The 23,255-nt window shown below is 43.7% G+C and overlaps 1 protein-coding gene across 1 annotated transcript in view; it reads right to left on the reverse strand.

Annotated features, from left to right (window-relative positions):
- Window positions 1-23,255, reverse strand: part of PITPNC1 (phosphatidylinositol transfer protein cytoplasmic 1) — a 322,554-nt gene that overhangs the window by 138,281 nt on the left and 161,018 nt on the right. Inside the window, exons 3-4 of the mRNA XM_050762493.1 lie at window positions 8,341-8,429; window positions 7,087-7,094 (exon numbers count right to left, since the gene is read on the reverse strand). Of these exons, the coding sequence (XP_050618450.1) occupies window positions 7,087-7,094; window positions 8,341-8,429 (97 nt within the window). The remainder of the gene's footprint in view (window positions 1-7,086; window positions 7,095-8,340; window positions 8,430-23,255) is intronic.

Raw genomic sequence — 23,255 nt, forward strand, 5'->3', positions numbered from 1 at the left:
GAAATTTAGAAGAAAACACAACATTTACCGAAATAGAATTGATCCACTGGCATAGTTAGTGGGCACATAATGGCTCTGACCTGAAGAGAAGTTTCTGGAACACCTCTAAGTCTTAAAAGATTGGCCTTGCAAAATCCAAGATCCCTTGGACAAATAAGCTTGGGAAATGTTGCATGCCACAGCTCCCTTTGGAGATTCACAATGTACATTAGAATAGGAAAGGCTCTGAGAAGTCCTGTAATTATAAAATCTGTTTAGCTCTGTATAGCTCATCCCTTACTTAATTGGCTGTGCACCATCTTAAATGGTAGTTATAAATGGTTCTAGACTGCTTCCATCTAAATTCCCTAGAACTGTGAAGATTTTTTAGCTTGGTCGTTCTGGCTCTATTATGACACCGGTCTCACATAATCTTCTTTGTTTTTGGGTTTTTTTTGTTCGTTTGTTTTTTGTTTTTGCAACAGGGTCTCGCTTGGTCACCCAAGCTGGAGTGCAGTGGCATGATCCTGGCTCACTGCAACCTCCACTTCCTGGGTTCAAGGTCAGCCTCCTGAGGAGCTGGGATTACAGGCATGTATTACCATGCACAGCTAATTTTTGTATTTTTAGTAGAGACAAGGTTTCGCCATGTTGGCCAGGCTGGTCTCAAACTCCTGACCTCAAGTGATCCGCCTATCCCGGCCTCCCGAAATGCTGGAATTACTGGCATGAACCACTACACCTGGCCTTACTGTCATCTTCTCTGTAAGGGTCCTTTTCAGGCCCGTGCCTAATTGCTGCCTTGTTCATCAGTGCCCCAAACTGGAGGACTGTTTCTTTGGCCTGGTCCCTAAAAAAAGGATACTTCCTTTTGTCTAAAAAAAATTATGTACTGCACTAGACATCCAAGGTTAATTGTGATACATAAATAAAAGTTATTTCCTAACCTACTAACTCCTGACCCCATGGCCTCCAAGAAGGGACTCTTAGGGACTTTCACCCTCTTAGCTTACATCGTAGATGAGATAGCCAGATTTTTTTTCTTTAATTTCCTTCTAAACAAGCCCAATCCTAGAGGTCTGGTATAATAAACATAATCTTCCCTGGACTTGTCCCTGTGTTCCTAGTTATGGAATACAGTGGTTTGTACTGCCCCTTGGCTGGGACTCAGGGGAAGATGAGGGGAAGAAAGGCTTAAGAAGGGAGACAGGGGCCGGACGCGGTGCCTCAAGCCTGTAATCCCACTATTTTGGGAGGCCAAGACGGGCGGATTACGAGGTCAGGAGATCGAGACCATCCTGGCTAACACGGTGAAACCCCGTCTCTACTAAAAAATACAAAAAAACTAGCCAGGCGAGCTGGCGGGCACCTGTAGTCCCAGCTACTCGGGAGGCTGAGGCAGGAGAATGGCGTAAACCCGGGAGGCGGAGCTTGCAGTGAGCTGAGATCCGGCCACTGCACTCCAGCCTGGGTGACAGAGCGAGACTCCATCTCAAAAAAAAAAAAAAAAAAAAAAGGGAGACAGGGCTTGTGAGGAATGGGGGTCACTGGTCTCTAAACACAGCATCCATCAGCTCTTCGGATTACTAGGGGAGCTTGATAAGGCCCAGACTGTGAGTGCAATTCCTATCCCAGACAGTTTAGTGGCTTTCAGAAAAATACCTCAATCTCCCCATAGCCACTCCTGGGCAGATAACCTGGGTTCACCTGGGGTGACCGATGTCAGACTCTCAGCTGCGAGCAGGCTTTCCTCTCTTTCTTGGCTCTTCCAAACCAGCCCTGAGTAATCTGTCTCTCACAGTGGCTCAATACGATTTGAGGTTCTCATTAAAGAGTCATTTCAGCCTCCCTGGTCTGTTACAATTTTATTTTTCCACCTCTTTCATCTAAATAATTTAAAATGTTGCATAACATTGACGACCCACCTGCTTTTGCTTCTGTCATTTTAATTAACACAAAGGTGCATCCCATTTCTCCTCTTTTGTGGATTCTTATTAAGAGAGATGCTGGTGGAGAGGGTTGGTCATGGCAGCAAAATAAATATACCAACTGTATACTCTAGGTCCCTGCTATCAATTTCCTATAACTTAAGTTTTCAAATTCCTGCGAACAAGAAGAAAATCCTTTGTTCTTCATTAGTACCGAGGCTGAATTGATACTGCTGATTTATGCTCATCTAAAAGCGCAGACTGTTTGGTTTTGTGTGTGTGTGTGTGTTTTATTTTTATTTTTATTTTTTTTAGCTCTAGAAAAACAAAATCAACTCCTTTGGAAGGCAGCCAGTCTCCTCAGGCATCTTTCTTTGCAGATTTTACCAACTTCTGAAGACCCTACCAGTTTGGAAGAACTGGTTGAAGGTCTGTCCTCTGTGAAACTGTCATTGCGTTGTTCTTTGTTTACTGTATAATTAAGACTTTTTTTTTTTTCCCCCCCATAAGCAAGCTAAAGATGTTTTTCCCACTTCCTGGGCAAATGGCATTTCCACATAATTCTAAACACATGCAGTCACTCACAGTGATGAAAAAGCTCTTATGTCTTGATAATTGTGATAGTGCTGAAGCCCTAGATGACTCTAAATAGGTTTCCTTGCCCGGGCTTTGTCACGAATGAGGGCAGCATGAGGTCTGAGTAACAGGCTAAACAGTCAGATATGAGACCTAGGGGATCCTAGTATAGACATCCTCGTGCTCTAGACTAATGCCTTCTGAGAAGACATTGGTTTGGAGGTTTTCGAGCCCTTGAGGCTGCCTCTCTGAGGAAGGGAAGGGCACTGTGATCCTAGCTGGGGCTCTGACTTTGGGGAAGTTTTGCTTTGGGGCACAGAACAGGAACTATGGAGCTTGGGAAAGACAGCAAGAAGAAGTATTTAGGATTAAAGGATCAGGGGATAAAGAGCGCAATTCAAAAGCATCTAAAACAGGAAAAAAGACTAAGGCAATTGAAAGCATCTGTCATAAATCCAGGGTGCAGATTCTGCAGTCAGAGTCAAGGGTGGGTTCTGCCACCAGGGCTGTCGTGGGCAGAGAGCGTGAGAACACGGCTGAATCTGAGTCAAGAGGTGGCAGCTTCAAACCGCACACTGCAGGCCCAGAGGAGTGCACTAGAGTCAGAGAGAAAAATCCGGATCCCCTGGTCACCAGGGAGATGGAAAGAAAAGCTGTCCTATATTTGGGATGGAAAATAAAAGTGAACTAGCCAGGAACAATGTGACCTCCTCACAGAGAATTAAATCTAGACCTTGACCTGACACTGAAAGTACCACGACCTGCCCTCCATATGTCCAGGTGGCCAGGATCCACCTCCATCACTTGCCCACTGGGCCTGGAAGGAGCATGCTATGAGCCGAACTGTGTCTCCCCCAAATTCCTATGTTGAATTCGTAATCGCCAATGCAATGGGGTTTGGAGGTGGGATTTTGGGACCTAATCAGGTAGGGATGAGGTCACGAGGGTGGGTTCCTCATGATGGGATTAGCGCCCTTCAAAGAAGAGACCAGAGAACTTGCTCTGTCTCTGCCATGTGAGGGCATAGCAAGAAGATGGCCACGTGCTTACCAGGAAGACAGCCCTCACCAGGAACCCAGTCGGCCAGCACTTTCAGCCTCTGCAACTGTGAGAAATAAATGTCTGCTGCTTAAGCCCCCCAGTCTGTGGTGTTTCATTAGAGCAACATGAGCTAAGACAGAACAGGCCTCTGCAGGGGGAGTTGTACTGTCCCTTCAGGTCCAGCCCAAATGCGACCTTCTCTGAGAAACCTCCTCATATTTCTCCCTGGCAGAATCCCTCTCCCCTTCCTACAATCCTCTGTTGGCACTTCAACTCTAACACTTACATGCAACACAGGTCTTCCTTAAAATGCCGACAGTTATGTATTCATCTGCTACCACTTAATTTTCCCCAACTCTGCCTAGCTCGTTCCATTCTACCTCCTGAGCCAATCCTAACTGAGGCAGGAAGGCTCTTGGAGTGGTTCCTCCGACCACTCCAAATCAAATGCACTTGATTTGATTTGTTGGTCTCAGACCTGTCCATTGGGCTGAACAAGCTCTGAGTTGAGCTGCCAGCAGAGATTCAGACCAGACAGCTGAATCTCTGGTCTGGCCTTAGAGCTCCTATGGCATGTCAATTGCAGGATGGGTTCCCACGTTACGCACTTCCGGCCCCCTCCCTTCCCTTGGCCCATCAGTGTGCCCTGTTCTCATGACCGATTTTTGTACTTGAGTCTCTGAGACCAGTTCTTCCACACCACCATCTCTCTCCCGTAAGGTTGCCAGATAAAATGTGAGACAACAATCTTTTGGCATAATTATGTCCCATATAACATCTGGGACATTCGTATCCTAAAAATTACTTACCGTTTATCTGAAAATTCAAAGTTACCTGGACATCCTGTATTTTCACTTACTAAAGTTGGCAACCTTATCTCTCTAGCACCATGATACTGAGTAACCTGCCTGAGTGCTGTGTACTTCTCTTCCCGTCTCCCACATTGGGGACTGTTCCCGAAACTCAAGGCCCCAATGCAGAGGCCAGGACCCTTCCTTTCACATTGCAACTGCTTTATCTGGTTGGATTCCCAGAGCCATTGATTCTGCCCTCTGGTATGAATCTCTGCTGGCAGGTCAGTTCAGAGTTTATCCAGCCCAATGGACAGGTCTGAGGCCAACTTGTTTCCTTGGCTAAGTCCCTTCTTGCCTCCAGAAAAGTCCAGGACTTGCTGACGACTGCCAGGCTTTGACTGGAATGTCCAGCTATTTCCAACCAGATTGTGACCCCAAATGGCAGAGATAATCTCTCAGTTATGCCATCTAGCATGATGTTTTGTACCTCCCTGATGCCTAATAAATGACTGTTGACTTTATTTTTTAATTTTTTATTTTTGAGACAGACTCTCACTCTGTTGCCCAGGCTGGAGTGCAGTGGCGTGATCTCAGTCCACTGCAACCTCTGCCTCCTGGGTTCAAATGATTCTCCCGTCTCAGCCTCCCAAGTAGCTGGGATTACAGGTGCCTGCCACCACATCTGACTACATTTTTTTTTCTTTGTATTTTCAGTAGAGACAGGGTTTCACCATGTTGGACAGGCTGGTCTGAAACTCCTGACTTCAAGTGATCCACCTGCCTCAGCCTCCTAAAGTGCTAGGATTACAGGTGTGAGCCACTGCACCCAGCCCAAAGTCTCTATCTTGATGATTATGCAGTTGCTAGAAGCAGTGGAACTAGGGAGTGGTGTTGGTGGTAGGGAACCATTTAATTGCCTGCTGTATACAGGCAGTGTGCTAACAGCTTTCTATGCGTTATATTTAGAGTTGGCAAAGTAGCCTCGGGGACAAATTTGACCTGCAACCTAGGTAAATATGACCATGCTAATTTGTTTACATACTGCCTAAGGCTGCTTTTGCAGTGACAGAGACTATATAACTCACAAAACAGAAAACATTGACAGTATGACCCTCTAAAGAAAATGTTTTCCAATCCAAGGGTAGACCGTTGAATCCTTCTGCTAATGTCTCTAGGAAGGAGGGATTATTCTAATTTCAGAAAAGAGGAAACAGGTTCAGAAAAGTTAAGATGCTTGTTCTAGAGCAAAGGTTCCCCTGCTTCTAAAATTTTACATTTGCATTTTGCCATAAAATTGCCTGTTTTTTCAAAGTTAGGGACATTGTGGGGGGAAATACTATATATATTCCTATTATTTCAAAAAAGAAAAGATATCTTAATATCCGAGTATGATGGAATATAATTACCAACAGCACTTTGGATGAAATAAATTCAATGTTATAAAAATCTCTGAATACTATTCCTGTTTTTTCTTCATTCTGCAGAGGATTGGTGAGAACATAGTCAAGGACCAGTGTGAATTCAAGAATTGGCAGTTGGGAGCCACTTGCTTAGGAATTCTGGCCAGTGAGTGGCAAAACCGGAGGACAGCCAAGCCTCTCTGATGCCAAAGCCTGTGCTGGGACCATTTATCCATCTAGAATTCACGTGTCCATTCTGTCATTCAGTAACTATTCATTGAGCACCTACGATGTGTCGGGTACTATGCTCCTGCCCAGGGCATGACAAATCATTTTCTTCCATTTCTTTCACCACCTCTCTATCCTTTGGCAATCTGGATTGAAACCAAAAACTCAACTCTTAACACAGCTCAGAAAATCATAACTATTGGCCAGGTGCGGTGGCTCACGCCTGTAATCCCAACACTTTGGGAAGCCAAGGTAGGCGGATCACCTAACGTCAGGAGTTTGAGACTAGCCTGGCCAACATGGTGAAACCCCATCTCTACCAAAAAATAAAAAAAAATCAGCCGGGTATGGTGGTACACACCTATAATCCCAGCTACTTGGGAGGCTGAGGCAGGAGAATCGCTTGAACCGGGGAGGCGGCAGTTTCTGTGGAGCCAAGATCATGCATTGCCCTCCAGCCTGGGCGATGGAGTGAGACTCCATCTCAAAAAAAAAAAAAAAAAAAATCATAAACTACTTTCTTGTTGTGATAGACTGACCTGTTAGTTGCTCGGGAAAATGATCTAAATGAAAACACCACAACACAATGATATTACCGGTTCTGTCTTTTTTTCTTTCAGTCTAAGTAGTAACACTAGAGGCTATAAGGAAAAAAAGAAATTTTAACAAGCCACAGCGCCTGCCCAACCCAAATCTCTGTTGTGCAAAATAGTTCGCACATTGGCCTCTTCCCTTTCAAGCTTCTCCAACAAGGAATCAGGACACAGTCCATGAGTAAAAGCTCCACCTTCCATCGATAACTACCATCATCTCTTTAATATCACGTTGCTAGAAACTGTTCTTCTATTATAGTGAACTATCACCAACAAAGCAGTCAAGCTATTTAAAAATTACAAGCAAAGGCTGATTATGTAAAGCGACTATCAAGGCACTTTAAATTAGGATTCACATTCTTGAACAAATGAGAACATTCAAATTATTGCATTATATATAACGATGTAATAGCCACATTTAAATATTTCTGACTGAATTATTCCTTTCTAAAAATTATTACATTGATAAGACAAATAATACAAGAGACATTCCAATTACTCCACTGGTCATAGACAGAGTATTTAAAAATAATTAAATGAAACTTACTGTGTATTCTGTTTCCACAGGTTCATTTGAAGAAGAGGGGAAAGAAAAGAGACAAAAGATGATTTAGACGATGCTTATATGCAGTATAAAACCACAGAACTAACAAATACTGATGAACTATAATTACGAAAAATATACTAATGAAACTTCCATAAATACTGAATGTCTCCATGTTTGCACTGAAATTCTTTCATGATACTTCTGTGGCTGGGCAGATAAGAACAGTCAGACAAGATTCAATTACCCTATAGGTTTGTGGCTAATTAAAAACCAAAGAGTTGGCATTATAAAAGCAAACGAAAGACTAATAATTCCAGTAGAGCATTTCATTAACCAAAAAGGAAATCTTTCAAGTGGAAAAGCAGCTTTTGTAACCAATAAGAAGAGCTTGTTACGATGATGTTGAGGTGGGATTTCAAATGTTAGTGTGTTTGAGGGCAGAAACCAAATCTTCTGAGCTTTTTTGGCCACAGTTTCTAGGACAGTATTCAGTACAAACAGTTTATTATCATTGCATTGCAAGTGAGAGGCAAATCGACCTTAAGATTTTCATATTATCTAATAGCAAAGGAAGTCATCTGGAGGCAGAGAGAGAATCTTTTATACAAATTATAGTCAACATTTGGAGTAGTAAAAACAAACAAGTTAAAATAAGCAACTTGTTTATAGACAAATCATACCTCTAAAGTACTTGGGAATTATTGAGGAAACAGGGAAATAAGAATCATAAAACCTCTGGAAACGTCTCTATAAAGATCTTCACCTTCCTTCTCCGTAAGTTTTTTTTTTGTTTGAGTTGGAGTCTCGCTGTGTCACCCAGGCTGGCGTGCAGTGGCACAATCTTGGCTCACTGCAACCTCCGCCTCCTGGTTTTATATTTTTAGTAGAGACGGGGTTTCACTATCTTGGCCAGGCTGGTCTCGAACTCCTGACCTGAAGTAATCCACTGGCCTCGGCCTCCCAAAGTGCTGGGATTACAGGAGTCAGCCACTGCTCCTGGCCCTCCATAAGCTATTCATTGTAACTCTAAGAAGGAAGATGGAATGGGCTTAGCTTAGCCCCCCTGACACCTGCCATCTCTGTGTCTGTGTTAGAAGTGCTGATGACCTGCAAGTAAGAAACCAAAAAAGGAGAGGGATACTACGGGGCTCCCACAAGGCCCTGCTTGGATCATCAACTGTAAATCAGTGAAATTCAATGACGCTGTGTCCTTGCATTCACTACATGTGGCATACAGTTGTACTAAGGACTTACCTGTAATTGTGTAGGGATAATAGTTCCAAGCCTTCTCTGTCACATAAAATATTTTGGGGACAACAGCTCTAGCCCAACTAGGCAGTTTGCTAAGAGGAAAGAAAGAAAAAGGACAATTAGAGTCTGTTCAGAGTCTCACCACACTATCACATTTTTCTGGATAAAATGCTAGAGAAATCAGGGGGATGCTGGGGCATCTCTTTTCTCCACAGCTGCCCTTTCCCCATCTCTTTGGTGTCTGTCATAGTTAATTGCTTCCCGTGCATATTCAAGTGCTCTCAAAATGTGTAAAGACAGAAGGCCTGGCGGGGGGACTCCATCAGACTGTCAGCCTGCCCCCTTTGGATTTGCAAAGACATGAGAATTCAGGGCCTGAAGGGTTCCATGTCTGGAGGGTTGGCCAGCCTGACCTTTGTCTCCTAGGAGTGGTATCCTGGAATGTTTACGCCCAAACACTGGCAGGGAGAGGAAGCTAATCTTAGAGATAGACGTCAGCCTAAGCAACCCATACAAGTGACCTTTTGAAAATGGACAAAAGCAACAGAGAGCAGCAACTTGGAGATAGGAAGAGGAACAAAATCTGGTTGTAGTGGGTTGAATTGTGTCTGCCCCAAAAGATACATCCACATCTTCACCTCCAGTAACTGTGAATATGACCTGATTTGAAAAAAGGCTCTTTGCAGATGTAATTAAGTTAAAGATCACAAGATGAAATCATCCTGGATTTAGGGTAAGCCCTAACTCCAATGACTGGTATCCTTATAAGAGAAAGGAGAAAGAGATTTGAGACTCAGAGACACACCGAGGGGACGGCCACACGAGGACAGAGGCAGACATGGAAGTGGGGTTGCTGCAAGTCAAAGAACCCAAGAAGCTGGGACAGAGGCACGGGACAGATTCTCTCTCAGTTTCCCCAGAAAGAAACACCACTGCCGACACCTTGATTGCGGGTTTCCGGCCCCCAGAACTGCTAGCGGATAAATATGTGTTGTTTTAATCCACCTAGTTTGCGGCAATTTGTTTCGGAAAGTTATTACAAAGCCAATAAAATGACACAGCCATTCCTCTGGAGCAGTCATTTGCAGAAAACAAATTCTCAAAAGGCACAGGTCCCACGGTCTTTTGCAAACCAAAAACCAATGAAGTTTTGTTTTTCTTCAGAGGCAAACCTTAGAGAACAGTGCAGCCCCAGCTAATTCCTTAAATATTATATTGAAATATATACTATTTCTATTCCTTAAGACATATCTGCATGATTTCATTTTTATCCTAGCCCAATAATCAAGGGTTTCTGTCCTTCCAGAGGTTACCATTTGCTTCTTTCCTACTCTGGGGCCTATAGCTAAGCGTCTGGGCCGCTCACGTCTAGCAGTCGATCAGATCCAGGGAGACTCCGTAGACTTTCAGCTTCTTAGGGCTACATGTTGGCCATAAGAAACATCAAGAAGCGGTTCTGAATTCCAAGATGATAGAACCAGGAGGCTGGAAGGCACGTGGAGCTAATAGAATCCCAAGTCTCAAACCCCTCTTGGATGTGAAATCTAAATGACAATCAGAGCCTGTAAAATACTGCGTACCTTGCCTGTCTTTTCCAGTTGTTTCTCTTATTTCTGACAGTAACCAGGCCTGGCTTTTGAAAAGACAAAGATGGATTCTCAGTGGCTGGCCAGACCTAACTCATAGCTCCCGGCTGTTACTCAGGGTTAAAACAAATGGGAAAGCAAAGCTCCCCGGAAGCTGAGTGAGTGTCAGACGAAGGCCCCTGCTCTTAGGTGGGCTGTGAGGAGTCAGCGGAAGCAGTTTGATCATTCATATAACAATCCTTGCTGCTCTGATGCAGAATTTTTCACTCCTATAAAATCCTCTCTGCAGTAACTGCTCATTTCCCTTACGTTCACACTGCTCAAAAGGATGGGGTTTTTATAGCTTTCGCTGATGATGTATTCCATCCATCACCAAAGTTGGAGTGCAACTCAGGTGACGCCGACAGTGGGAAAATTGCACTGGCTCGCTTGCAGGAAATGGTCATGAGCAAAACTTCCTCTGGTTCCTTCCTGTTTGCCCCCATACCCTAGCGCAATATGCCAATGGTAGTGTGGGAAGATGTGGATTCCAGTTGCAGACGGGTGATTTTCTTGTGCTTTTAATGGACTGACACAGGGATGGAGAATCTCCCTCAAGTAAGCCAGGCATTATTTAGCTTAGACAAAACGCATATGTCTCCCTACAGTACTAAAGCCCATTCTCCACCCCTCTTGCGGGCAGGGGTTCCATCTACACTACACCCCTTCTCAAATTCACTCCAATCCTCCTGCATAGTAGTACTCTGGGGCCCAAGTACCTCCTCACCCCATAATTCATTCCCTATAGCATTTTAAAAGCCTCCTAGCAGAACCAGACTCCTAAGCCACAATCATTTTCTAGAAGAGAGGTGAAAATTATTGGCAATTTTCCATCCACGTTGAGACTTTTCCTATTTGTAAATGGTCCCTCAGGACCCCAGATTCTAGAATCTATTTTAGGTGTTTCAGTCACCAACTTATATAGGATATGCAGCATGATAATCAATGATCTTTTCCATTGAGATGACCTAAAAAACCACGATCATTTAGTAAAGATGGTTGATATTTTATGGAACTCTTCTTCCTTTTTTGGGAGATGTCTTGCTCTGTCCCCCAGGCTGGAGTGCAGTGACGCAATCTTGGCTCACCGCAACCTCCGTCTCCTGGGTTGAAGCTATTCTCCTGCCTCAGCCTCCCGAGTAGCTGGGATTACAGGCATGCACTACCACACTCAGCTAATTTTTGTATTTTTAATAGAGACAAGGTTTCACCATGTTGACCAGGCTGGTCTTGAACTCCTGACCTCAGGTGATCTGCCCGCCTCAGCCTCCTTATGTGCTGGGATTACCAGCATGAGCCACAGCGCACGGCCTGGACTCTTCTAATTAGTCTAGAAAGGAGGTTCCTTCTGGTATTTTCCAGGCCAGGTACGAGAGGCATTTGCAACAACTTCCATGATGCGCTATTTAAATATTTTTAAGCCCACTAACAGATCTTCTCTCAGCCCCCAATTTCCTCGGAGCACATCATTATTCGAATCATTTGTCTGAAAGCAAAATTTATTTTTCCCTGCAGCAATGATTTATCAGGGCCTGTAAAGGAAAATGGAATTAAATTAGTCCCCACTGTTACTGTCACTTTCATGATGTATACTGTCACACAGCCTACAATTCCAAGAAAAAGTCTGTCAGTCAAGCTCACTCTCAAGTGTCAAACAAGAGCCTCTCTGTTAGAAAGGGAGCAAGTTTGAATCAAGTCTCCTTGGTCTATGGGCTAGGGTCAAACCTCCAGTGGCCCATCTCACCAGGGCTCAGGCTTTAGAGACATTGAGGAAAAAGAGGGGCAAAACGATACCATAACCAGCGTCGTATTCCCCCAGATGCTTTGTCAACGCCTCCCAAAGACAGACTTTTCAAAAGCTTTGGTTTCTTACTTACTTACTTTATTTATTTATTTGAGACAGAGGCTTGCTCTGTCATCTAGGCTGGAGGGCAGTGGCATAATCTTGGCTCACTGCAACCTCCAGTTCCCAGGTCCAAGCGATTCTCCCGCCTCAGCCTACCATATAGCTGGGATTACAGGTGTGTGCCACCACGCCAGGCTTATTTTTGTATTTTTAGTAGAGACGAAGTTTCACCATGTTGGCCAGGCTGATCTCAAACTTCTGACCTCAAGTGATCCACCCACCTTGGCCTCCCAAAGTGCTGGGATTACAGGCGTGAGCTACCACGCCAGCCTGGATTCTTAACTTTTAAACGTTGGTACGAAATAGAAACTATCAATGACACAGCCAAATGGACAACTCATCTGGTTTGCCTGAGACTTCCCTGGTTTTAACACTGAAAGTCTCATCTACCAGAAAATCCCTCAGTTCCAGGCAAACTGGGATGGCTGGTCACCCTAGAACAGGGGTTCTCGCTAGAGGGAGATTTTGCCACCCTGCCCCCATCCCCAGGAGACATCTGGCAACGTCCGGAAATTTTCGGTTGTCTCAACAGAGGTGGGGTGGGGTGGGCGGTGCTACTGGCATCTGCTAAGCAGAGGCCCAGGATGCGGCTCAACCTCCTATGATGCACAGGACAGGCCCCAACCCCCTACAACAGCAAATAAAGATCCAGCCCAAAGCATCAGCAGCAACAAGGTTTAGAACCCTGGCAGATGTCTCTCATGTCATAAATTCCCTAAGGCTCCCGAAATCACAGCTGACTTGATAAGAAGGTCCTGGGGCAGGCGTAATCTGAACTGGTCTTGGGTTAAGGGTGTTTACCTACTTCATAAAGAGCTTCTGGAGCAGAAACCTAAATCATCCCTCCATTAGAAGCTTCTGGTACTTTACAATCCCCATGATCAAACTTCCCCCGGTACCTAATGTCACATTGCAATGTATGCTCACTCGGGCTTTGCTCCGGGAGGTTTTGAGCACCATTAGGCCAAACGTATTTATATGGAGTCTAATTTCATTTTCTCAACAGGGGTCAGAATTATGGCAGTCTTAACTAGAAATTTTATTTTGTTCTTCTCTTTTTTCTCTTTCGAGACAGGGTCTCGCTCTGTTGCCCAGGCTGGAGTGCAGTGGCATGATCGTGCCTCTCTGCAGCCTCGACTTCCTGGGCTTAAGTGATCCTCCTCCCTTGGCCTCCCTGGTAGTTGGGACTAAAGGCATGCACCATCACACCCAGCTAATTTTTAAATTTTCTTGCAGAGATAGGGTCTTACTATGTTGCCCAGGCTGGTCTCAAACTCCTGGGCTCAAGCAATCCTCCCATCTCAGCCTCCTGAAATGCTGGGATTACAGGCATGAGCCAGTGCACCTGGCCTTTACCAGAACTTAAACATTCCCAGCAGAAAAGACAGTCCTGGAATTTTCTTCTAGACAGCGTGCCTAAAATCTGCCACATTCTGCAACGAGATTATGCTCAAATAACTGCAGCTCGTTTTAAATAGAACTCTGCTACCTTCATATCCTCATTTCTCACAAGATAGTCCAGGAGGAATATACTGACCTTTTGTTTCCTCATTGCACTGAAACTGGCAATTGACATCTGTTTGATTCATAATCAATTGCCCCCATTCAATTCTATGTGCAGTGATTTCTGGGGTCTTAAAATATATTCTCCAGCTGCTCTGATTCATTTAGTTACTCTTCTAAGTGATTGTTCTGGCTGGTCTTTTAGTTGTGCTCTTAATGTAATTGTTTATATGGCAGTAGGGAAGTGAGCAGTTTCCGGACCAGAGCTATCACCTGTGGGAGGCAGGGCTGCCGAGGCCTCCCCTGCAAGGACTGGCCAGAAACCGAGTTCCTTGAACTTGGACTCACAGCCCCACCCCCAACCTCCCTGCTTAAAAACACAGTTTGTGTCAGGATTCTGGGAAAAGGGGCCTGCCTCCTGCAGGTTCCTGGAAGGCTCCTGCTTGGACAGCATCAGGGTCATGTGGCCAGTGTGCTGAGAAGCCCCTGGCGAGGCGACACAGGACACACCATCATCCATCAGCAGTGAGGCAGAACCAAGGTGGAAAGCCTCCTGGAAAACCTCTGAGATCTCAACCAGGCCTAAGCATTCTGTTTCTATGATTTCCCACAGGAGCACGGGGAGGGGGGCCCGGCAGCATGAGAGTCCCTGGCACGTTCTTAAGTACTGAGATGGGGACAGAATAGGATAGCATGGACTAAAAGGTTGGAAGGAAGCACCTCATGTTCTCTATTATTTTCCATAACACTTATCACCTTCTATGTGTGCGCGTGTGTGTGTGTACATATATATATATATATGTATGTGTGTGTACATATATATATGTGTGTGTACATATATATGTAAATAATATAAATTATATGTAATATAAGTAAGTATACAGACTATATAAAATTATATATTCTAGACGATATACGGTTTTTTGGGGTTTTTTTGAGATGGAGTCTTGCTTTGTCAACCAGGCGTGGCACAACCTCCACCTCCCAGATTCAAGTGATTCTCCTGCCTCAGCCTCCTGAGTAGCTGGGACTACAGGCGCGCGACACCACTCCCGGCTAATTTTTTGTATTTTTCGTAGAGACGGGGTTTCATCGTGTTAGCCAGGATGGTCTCAATCTCCTGACCTCCTGATCCACCTGCCTCGGCCTCCCAAAGTGCTGGGATTATAGGGGTGAGCCACTGCACCTGGCCAATATACTGTTCTTTATTATGGCTATTGTGCATTGTCACTCCCAAGTGGAATGCAAGTCCCACCAGGGCAGGGATCTTTGTTCTGTTCACTATTGCAACGCCAGCACCTGGAACGGTGCCTGATGCCCAGCAGGTGTTTCTGTCTCTCTCTCTGCCTGTGTATGTGTGTGTGTGTATATATGTATAGGCTATGTATATAGTCTATATATTCACATAGTCAAGTAACTTGACCAGCTATTACCAGATAAGGAGCCATCTTTCAAACATAGCATGGGCAGCAGCTCATATATTTTGGTAAAAAATAAAAAAATAAATGGATAGAGAGACCCATATTTTATGTTATTTATTTTCAGACAGAGTCCTGCTCTGTCACCCAGACTGGAATGCAGTGATGCAATCTCAGTTCACTGCAACCTCCACCTCCTGGGTTCAAGCAATTCTCATGCCTCAGCCTCCAGAGTAGCTGGGACTACAGGCATGCCACCACACACAGTTAATTTTTGTATTTTTAGTAGAGATAGGGTTTCACCAGCTTGGCCAGGCTGGCCTCAAACTCCTGACCTCAAGCGATCTGCCTGCCTCGGCCTCCCAATGTGCTGGGAGACCTATATTTTAGAAGCAGGGTCTCACTTTGTCACCCAGGCTGGAGTGCAGTGGTGCCAACATAGCTCACTGTAACCCTGAACCCTTGGGCTCAGGCAGTCCTCCTGCCTCAGCCTCTTGAGTAGCTAGGACTAGAGGAGTATGCTACCACGCCTGCCTATATCTTAAACTTTTTGTAGAGACAGTACCACTATGTTGCCCAGGCTTATCTTGAACTCCTGGCCTCAAGGGATCCTCCTGCCTTACCCTCCCAAAATGCTGGGATTACAGGCGTGAACCACCATGCCCGGCCTCAATATATATTTTTTGAATGACTAAATATTGTCTTTGTATATCTAGAAGTTAATAATTAACATAGAGATTCTTGGGAAAATAGCATGAAAATGAGCTATTTGGTCAGAGTCTATGTCTCTGACACTTTCTCTATTGCCTGTTGCCCGGGCAGTGGAATCTCTCAAAGCCACACAAGTTCTGGGCACTGAGCTTATTTTGGAGAAGATCTGGGAGAATAGGAAGCAGAAATGGGAAAGAGAGACGCAAGCCATGACCACAAGGTTCTACCAACAAGCTGTTAGGTAAAAGGACCGGCTGGTAGTTTTGCAAGCCCATCAGTTAAAAAAGGGTTCATGACTTACGAAAGCTTTATCCTCTCCTACCCAAAGCCACCAGAGGCCAGGAGACATTGCCGTGGAAGGCAAGGGCCACGTAGCGGGAAAAATGTTCTCTCCCTGAAAATCAATTCAGGCATTAGGCGGAATCACCGTTAGAAGCTGGCAACCATCCCTGACTGGCAGCTGCCAGCACAGCCTAATTAATCCAGCAGCCAGGGTGGTGAAGAACATGACACTTCATGGCTGAAAAACAAGCCTAAAAATAGCCTCCATCTTTTCTCCAGTGCCCCTCCACCCCCATCCCCATTCCCTCCCCTCCTGGGCTTCAGTGGGAAGGGATCCGAGAGATGCTAGTGATTAAGTGAAAAGAAAAGGTGACAAAAGAAAAGTCCACCTTCATATGTTTCTGGGTGACAGGTTTTATTTAGAATCACTATTCTAGAATTTGATTTGTATCATGCCCCCATTCCTTGGATGCCAGTTGTAACCAGGATTTTTGAAGATGAGCCAAGGCATACTACTTACTTGGTTAACTGAACTGGATCAAAAGCTCAAGTACAGGCTGGGCGCAGTGGTTCACGCCTGTAATCCCAGCACTTTGAGAGGCCAAGGTGGGCAGATCACCTGAGGTCAGGAGTTCGAGACTAGCCTGACCAACATGGCGAAACTCTGTCTCTACTAAATATATAAAAATTAGCCCGGCATGGTAGCAGGTGCCTGTAATCCCAGCTACTCCGGAGGCTGAGGCGGGAGAATCACTTGTACCTGGGAAGCAGAGGTTGCAGTGAGCCAAGATTATGCCACTGCACTCCTGCCTGGATGACAGAGCGAGACTCCCTCTAAAAAAAAAAAAAAAAAGCCCTAGCACAACTACCGAATGTATTATTGTATTAGTACTAATGTAAATGTACTAATGCATTAGTACTCATATACCAAGTATAATAGGCAACCATTACAATATATCAACAGTATGTCAGATGCTGTAGGAGGGGGCCAGATGAAGCAATCTCACAATCTCTGGGAAATGAGAGGCATGTATTAAAAGGATGAATGGCATTTTCAAAGGACATTAGACCCAATTAAAAAACTGGCAAAGGAATAGACATTTCTCCAAAGAAGATATACAAATGGCCAATGAACACATGAAGAGACACTCAACATCATTAGTCATTAGAGAAATGCAAATGAAAACTACAACGAGATACCACTTCACACCCACTAGGATGGCTATCATCAGAAAGACAGACAATAGCAAGCGTCAGTGATTATGTGGAGAAATTGGAGCCCTATGGCATTCCTGACGGGAATATAAAATAGTGCAGCCACTTCGGGAAACAGTTTAGCAGTTCCTTTCTCCCATTCACTGGTAGCCCAGGGCTTCGTCTGGGAACCCAATGGGGCACTTGTGTTTGGGATTTTGGAACAAGTGATGGAAAGAAAAAAGGGACAATTCAGATCTACTCAGGACAGCTGTGGTGCTGATGGCTGGGGGCAGAATGAAGCCATCTGGCTCTACTTAAAGATGGCTGTCATCATGGGGCTGTTGATTTCTGCCCACTCTTAAGCCTCCAGATGATCCTGAGGACTCCTAACATCTTTCCATGAAATGTCCTCTCTGCTCAAGAGACTCAGTTTCTCCTGCTGGCAACTGCGGACCTTGACTGTTAAAGCCTCACGCCTCCTTTTTGGCCTGTCTCCCACTCATCCCCCATAGACAACGTAACCACCAGCCAAAGTGGACCAGAGGTCGATAGACGGGTGTTTACGCTCTCTTTGCTTAGTGATAATAATTATTGTTGACTCTAACTCCCCTTTGAGCAACTTTCTCATTTCCACATTAACTAGAGAGTAGGCTCTGATTACACAGGCTTTGAATATTTCCAGTGCCTCTAATAATTACTTTAGGCAATCAATAAGGCAGTTTCTGAATGTGGTTTGACTTCCCATACAGATTGATGTAAGGAAGAGAATCCACTCACTATGCCGGCTCAAGTGTTCAGGTCCATAGGTCAACGATATTTCTCTGTGTACATTATTAAATGGGCACTGGGAACATCTTAGTTACGGCCGGTCCAACAATCAGGACCCACTCCCCTGTGGACTTACGAAAACGCTGGAACCAAATGGCCTTGGACCGTACCTTGATCAGGAGGCAAGAACCATGACCATGGCTTATTTCTTAAGGGATTCTCTCCAATGCCTGCACAATGTGTTGTACGTCATACATTTCAGCTAATACTCGTTTAATGAATTACGATTCTGAAGCAGCCCAACCCACAAGGCAGTCACATGACTTATGCATGTAGGACTTGAGTCACCCTGAGGTGGCTCTAGGTTGTGACGATTAAGTAATGGATTTGGTTTTCTTGTAGGATTATGGGGATTTATCTAATTCATATTCTGTCAATTTTTTTCTTTCTCTCTTGCTAAATCATAATCTTACTGGTTCTAAAATATGCATCCCTACTCTACCAAATATGCCAAGAACTTTTTAAAATTATGAAATGGTGGACCTGGTTTAGAATGGTGCAAGCGTAACTAAAAATATTTCTTTTCTTGTGCCTCATTGGTTACCTATGCATGCTGGAAGAGAATCAGGACAATCAATGTCTGACAGATAGTCTGAGTGTCGAAAGTTAGGGTTGAAAAAGATCTTCCAGGTTGTCCACCTTAACCAGCCACCCAATATGTTCAACCACCTAATAGATGTCTGAATCTCCTTCAGGACAAACCTGAGGAACAGGGTCTCGCTCTTGCTGAAACACCTCCAGCAACAGCAAAATCCACTGTAAGGCATTCTGAGATGGTTTGTGTGCTTGGAAATGTCTTCCTTAACCTGAGCAGAAGTCTTTCTCCTGGCATTCCTACCCACCGGGCTTGGTCCCATTGGTCCTGCTAAGCGAGGTCTTGTGGCGTACATAGTTCTGATTCTTCTCCATCTAATGGCACCATGATACACCCAAGTCTAGCTTTTCCAGGTTAAGTATCCTTGATTTCTTCAGTCGTTCTATCACTTGAGTTTCTAGTTCTTGAGTTACTAGATATAGTTTGTCTATATCCATTTTAAAGTGTGCCATTTAGGAACAGATAAAAATATTCCAAGTATGTTTTGACTAGTGGAAAATTGGGCGGGATTATCAAGTACATGGTTTTAGATATTTTACTTTACTTTTATTGATGCAGTTGAAGAATAATGTTTGCAGCTGTATATCTATTACATACACACTCATAAATTATTGTGTATGTATATGTGTGTGTGTGTATATATATATATAATTGCTTCATATTGAATTGTCAACTAAAACTACTGTATTTCTTTCAAACAGGCCATTGCAAAGTTATTAGTATTTTATCCCATACTTACATAATTTGTATTTTGGGATCCAAAGATAAGACCATACACTTGCCCCTATTTAATTTCATCTTGATAGAAAATGGCCTGTAATTCCAAACTACTGAAGTTTTTCTGGATCCTCACTCAGTCTTTTATTTTATTTATTTTTATTTTTACTATTATTTTTTGAAACAGAGTCTGGTTCTGTCCCCCAGGTTGGAGTGCAGTGATGCAATCTTGGCTCTCTGCAACCTCAGGCTCCCAGGCTCAAGCAATTTTCACGCCTCAGTCTCCTGAGTAGCAGGGATTACAGGTGCCTGCCACCGCTCCTGGCAAATTTTTGTATTTTTAGCAGGCGGGGTTTCACCATGTTGGCTAGGCTGGTCTCGAACTCCTGACCTCAAGTGATCCATCTGCCTTGGCCTCCCAAAGTCCTGGGATTACAGGTTTGAGCCATCGTGCCTAGCCCTCACTCAGTCTTTTAAAGTTATCACCCTTCCTGGCTGTGGGTTTCTCAAGGGTATGGATATCTTCTAGATATTTAGCCAGATGTTGGCTTAAAAAATCCAGTAGGACCGGCTGGGCGTGGTGGCTCACGCCTGTAATCCCAGCACTTCGGAAGGCTGAGGCGGGTGGATCACGAGGTCAGAAGATCGAGACCATCCTAGTTAATATGGTGAAACCCTGTCTCTACTAAAAAATACAAAAAAATTAGCTGGGCGTAATGGCGGATGTCTGTAGTCCCAGCTACTTGGGAGGCTGAGGCAGGAGAATGGTGTGAACCCGGGAGGCGGAGCTTGCAGTGAGCTGAGATTGCACCACTGCACTCCAACCTGGGCAACACAGCAAGACTCCATCTAAAAAAAAAAAAAAATCTAATAGGACCAAGTTCAGACTTCTGAGTCACATTACTAAATCACATTATTTTCTAAGTTACACATAGAATTTTCTCTCCTGGTTGCCACTATCCATCATCCATACCTTTTGTTATTCAATCAGTCACTAATCCACCCAATTTTGACAGTAAGCAGGTTCCATTTCTCCACCTAATTTACTTTTAAAATATTATGTTTAATTGTGGAGAATTTCACATACATAAAAAATCAAGAGAAAGGTAACAGACATGCATGTATCTGCCACCCAGAATTTATATTTTCGATTTTATTTAAAATTACAGTAAAATAGACCATTTTTGGTGTACACTTCTGAATTTTAACATTACCATTCAGATTTAACAAATTAACATTTCCCTATATTTGTGATGAACTTTCTTCTTTTAAAAAAACGAATAGGCCGGGTGTGATGGCTCACACCTGTAATCCCAGCACTTTGGGAGGCCAAGGTGGGAGGATCACTTGAGGTAAGGAGTTTGAAACCAGCCTGGCCAACATGATGAAACGTCATCTCTACTAAAAAATACAAAAATTAGCCAGGCGTGGGCGCACACGCCTGTAATCCCAGCTACTCAGGAGGCTGAGGCACGAGTATCTCTTGAGCCCAGGAGGTGGAGATTGCAATGAGCCAAGATCATGCCACTGCACTCCAGCCTGGGTGACAGAGCAAGACTCCATCTCAAAAAAATATATAAAATAAAATAAAATAAATAAAATGTTGTAGATACAGGTAAAGTTTCCTCTCATGCCAACTCATTCCTCTTTCTTCCCAAAGGTAACCACAACTTGAGGGTGGTTTCTCCATGTTTTGATGCTTTTATTACATATGTGGTTGTCTGTAAACAATATCTATAAATGTAGTAATATTATGTATATCTTTAAAATATATATAAATGGCATCATATTATATGTGTATATATACATTTGTTTTTTGTTTCTTTTTTGAGACGGAGTCTCGCTCTGTCGCCCAGGCTCAAGTGCAGTGGTGCAATCTCAACTCACTGCAACCTCTGCCTCCCAGCTTCACGCCATTCTCCTGCCTCAGCCTCCCGAGTAGCTGGGACTACAGGTGCCCGCCACCACGCCTGGACAATTTTTTATATTTTTAGTAGAGATGGGGTTTCACCATGTTAGCCAGGATGGTCTCAATCTCCTGACCTCATGATCCGTCCGTCTCAGCCTCCCAAAGTGCTGAGATTATAGGCGTGAGCCACCGCACCCGGCCTTGTTTTTTTTTTTGCAGCTGATATATTGCACATTATGCTGTGCATTTGAAATTTATCAAAGCATGTCTGGTTCATTAAGTTGAACTGCTGTGGAATTTTCCATTAAGTGAATGTGCCATAATGTATTCCCATTCGTAGATATTTGAATCGCTTCCATTTCTTTTCTATTGCATACAGCATTAGGACTAATCTCCTGGTAAATGTCTCCTTGTGTACAGTGCAAGAATTTTTCTAGGGCTCTACCTAGAAATATAATTGTTAAGTGGAATGTATATATGTTTTCAACTTTTCCAGTTGCCGTTCATTGCTCTCTAAAGAGGTGATATCAGTTTATATCTCCTACTAGCATTGGAAGTGAGTTGTTTTCACGTATCTTTGTGAACACCTGACATTAGCAGATTTTTAAAATTTTTGTCCATCTGATGTGTGTAAAAGAGGATGCTATTGCTGTTTTATTTTGTGTTTTCCTGTTTTCTAATAAGGTGAGAACTTTTTTCATGTATATATTACCCATTCACATTTCCTTTTTTCTGAATTGCATGTTCAATTCTTTGCCCATCTTTTGATTGGATTATTTTGTCTTTTTTTTTTTTCAAAGTGAAAAAAAAAGGATCTCTAAGAGTTGTTTTTTTTTTTTTTTTTTTTCAATTAAATACTAGTCCTTGGTCTATATGTGCATTTTCAAATACTTACTTCCAGGCAGGGATGGTTCTTTTTTTTTTTTTTTTTTTTTTTTTTTTGAGATGGAGTCTCACTCTGTCGCCCAGGCTGGAGTGCAGTGGCGCTATCTCGGCTCACGGCAAGCTCCGCCTCCCGGGTTCACACCATTCTCCTGCCTCAGCCTCCCGAGTAGCTGGGACTACAGGCGCCCGCCACCATGCCTGGCTAATTTTTTTTGTATTTTAGTAGAGACGGGGTTTCACCATGTTAGCCAGGATGGTCTCCGATCTCCTGACCTTGTGATCTGCCCGTCTGGGCCTCCCAAAGTGCTGGGATTACAGGCGTGAGCCACCGTGCCCGGCCCAGGGATGGTTCTTTTAATTTTGGTGTCTTTGGCTATGCAAAGGTTTTTTTTTTTTAAACTTTTTATGTGTGTGTTTTTTGCTATGCAAAGGCTCTTAATTTTAGCATTGTAATATTAATGATTGCATTTATTTATGTTTTATTTAATTAGTCCTAGTCTACTATCCAAATAATATAGCTACTTGCATATATTTTCTTTTGATTTTTTCACATTTAGGTTTTTAATCAATCTGGAATTTATTTATTTATTTATTTATTTATTTATTGAGACAGGGTCTTGCTCTGTTGCCCAGGCTAGAGTACAGTGGCATGATCTTGGCTCACTGCAACCTCTACCTCTAGGGCTCAAACAATCTTCCCACTTCAGCCTCCTGAATAGCTGGGACCACAGGTGTGTGCCACCACACGTGGCTAATTTTTGTATTCTCTGTAGAGATGGGGTTTCACCATGTTGCCCAGTCCAGTCTTGAAATCCCAGGCTCAATTGATCCTCCCACCTTGGCCTCTCAAATTGTTGGGATTACAGGAATGAGCCACCATGCCCAGCCATGGAGTTTATTTGTGTGTGTAGTGTGAAGGAGGGCTCTAGTCATTCTTCCAATTAGAAGACTAGTCATCTCAACATCATATACTGAGGAGTTCATCTTCCCCTCAATAATTTTATGCCAGCTCTGTTAAATACAAAGCACTAATAATGGCTTGGATCTGTTTTGGGGCTACTTTGTTCCATGAGTTTGTTTAACTCTGCTCTAGTACCCCACTGCCTTAATTACTTATATAATTACTTAGGCAATTAGTTAATTAGCTTTATAATGACATCTGGTAGGTCAAGTCCCTCCTTCAGCTTTCCAAATTGTTCATATGAATTTTACGAATATCTCCTCCAGTTCTTTTTTTTTTTTTTTCTTTTTGAGATTGAGTCTTGCTCTGTCACCCAGGCTGGAGTGTCTTGGCTCACTGCAACCTCCACCTCGCAGGTACAAGCGATTCTCCTCCCTCAGC

This window comes from Macaca thibetana, chromosome 16 (assembly GCF_024542745.1).
Source record: "Macaca thibetana thibetana isolate TM-01 chromosome 16, ASM2454274v1, whole genome shotgun sequence".
Classification (NCBI taxonomy): Eukaryota; Metazoa; Chordata; class Mammalia; order Primates; family Cercopithecidae; genus Macaca; species Macaca thibetana.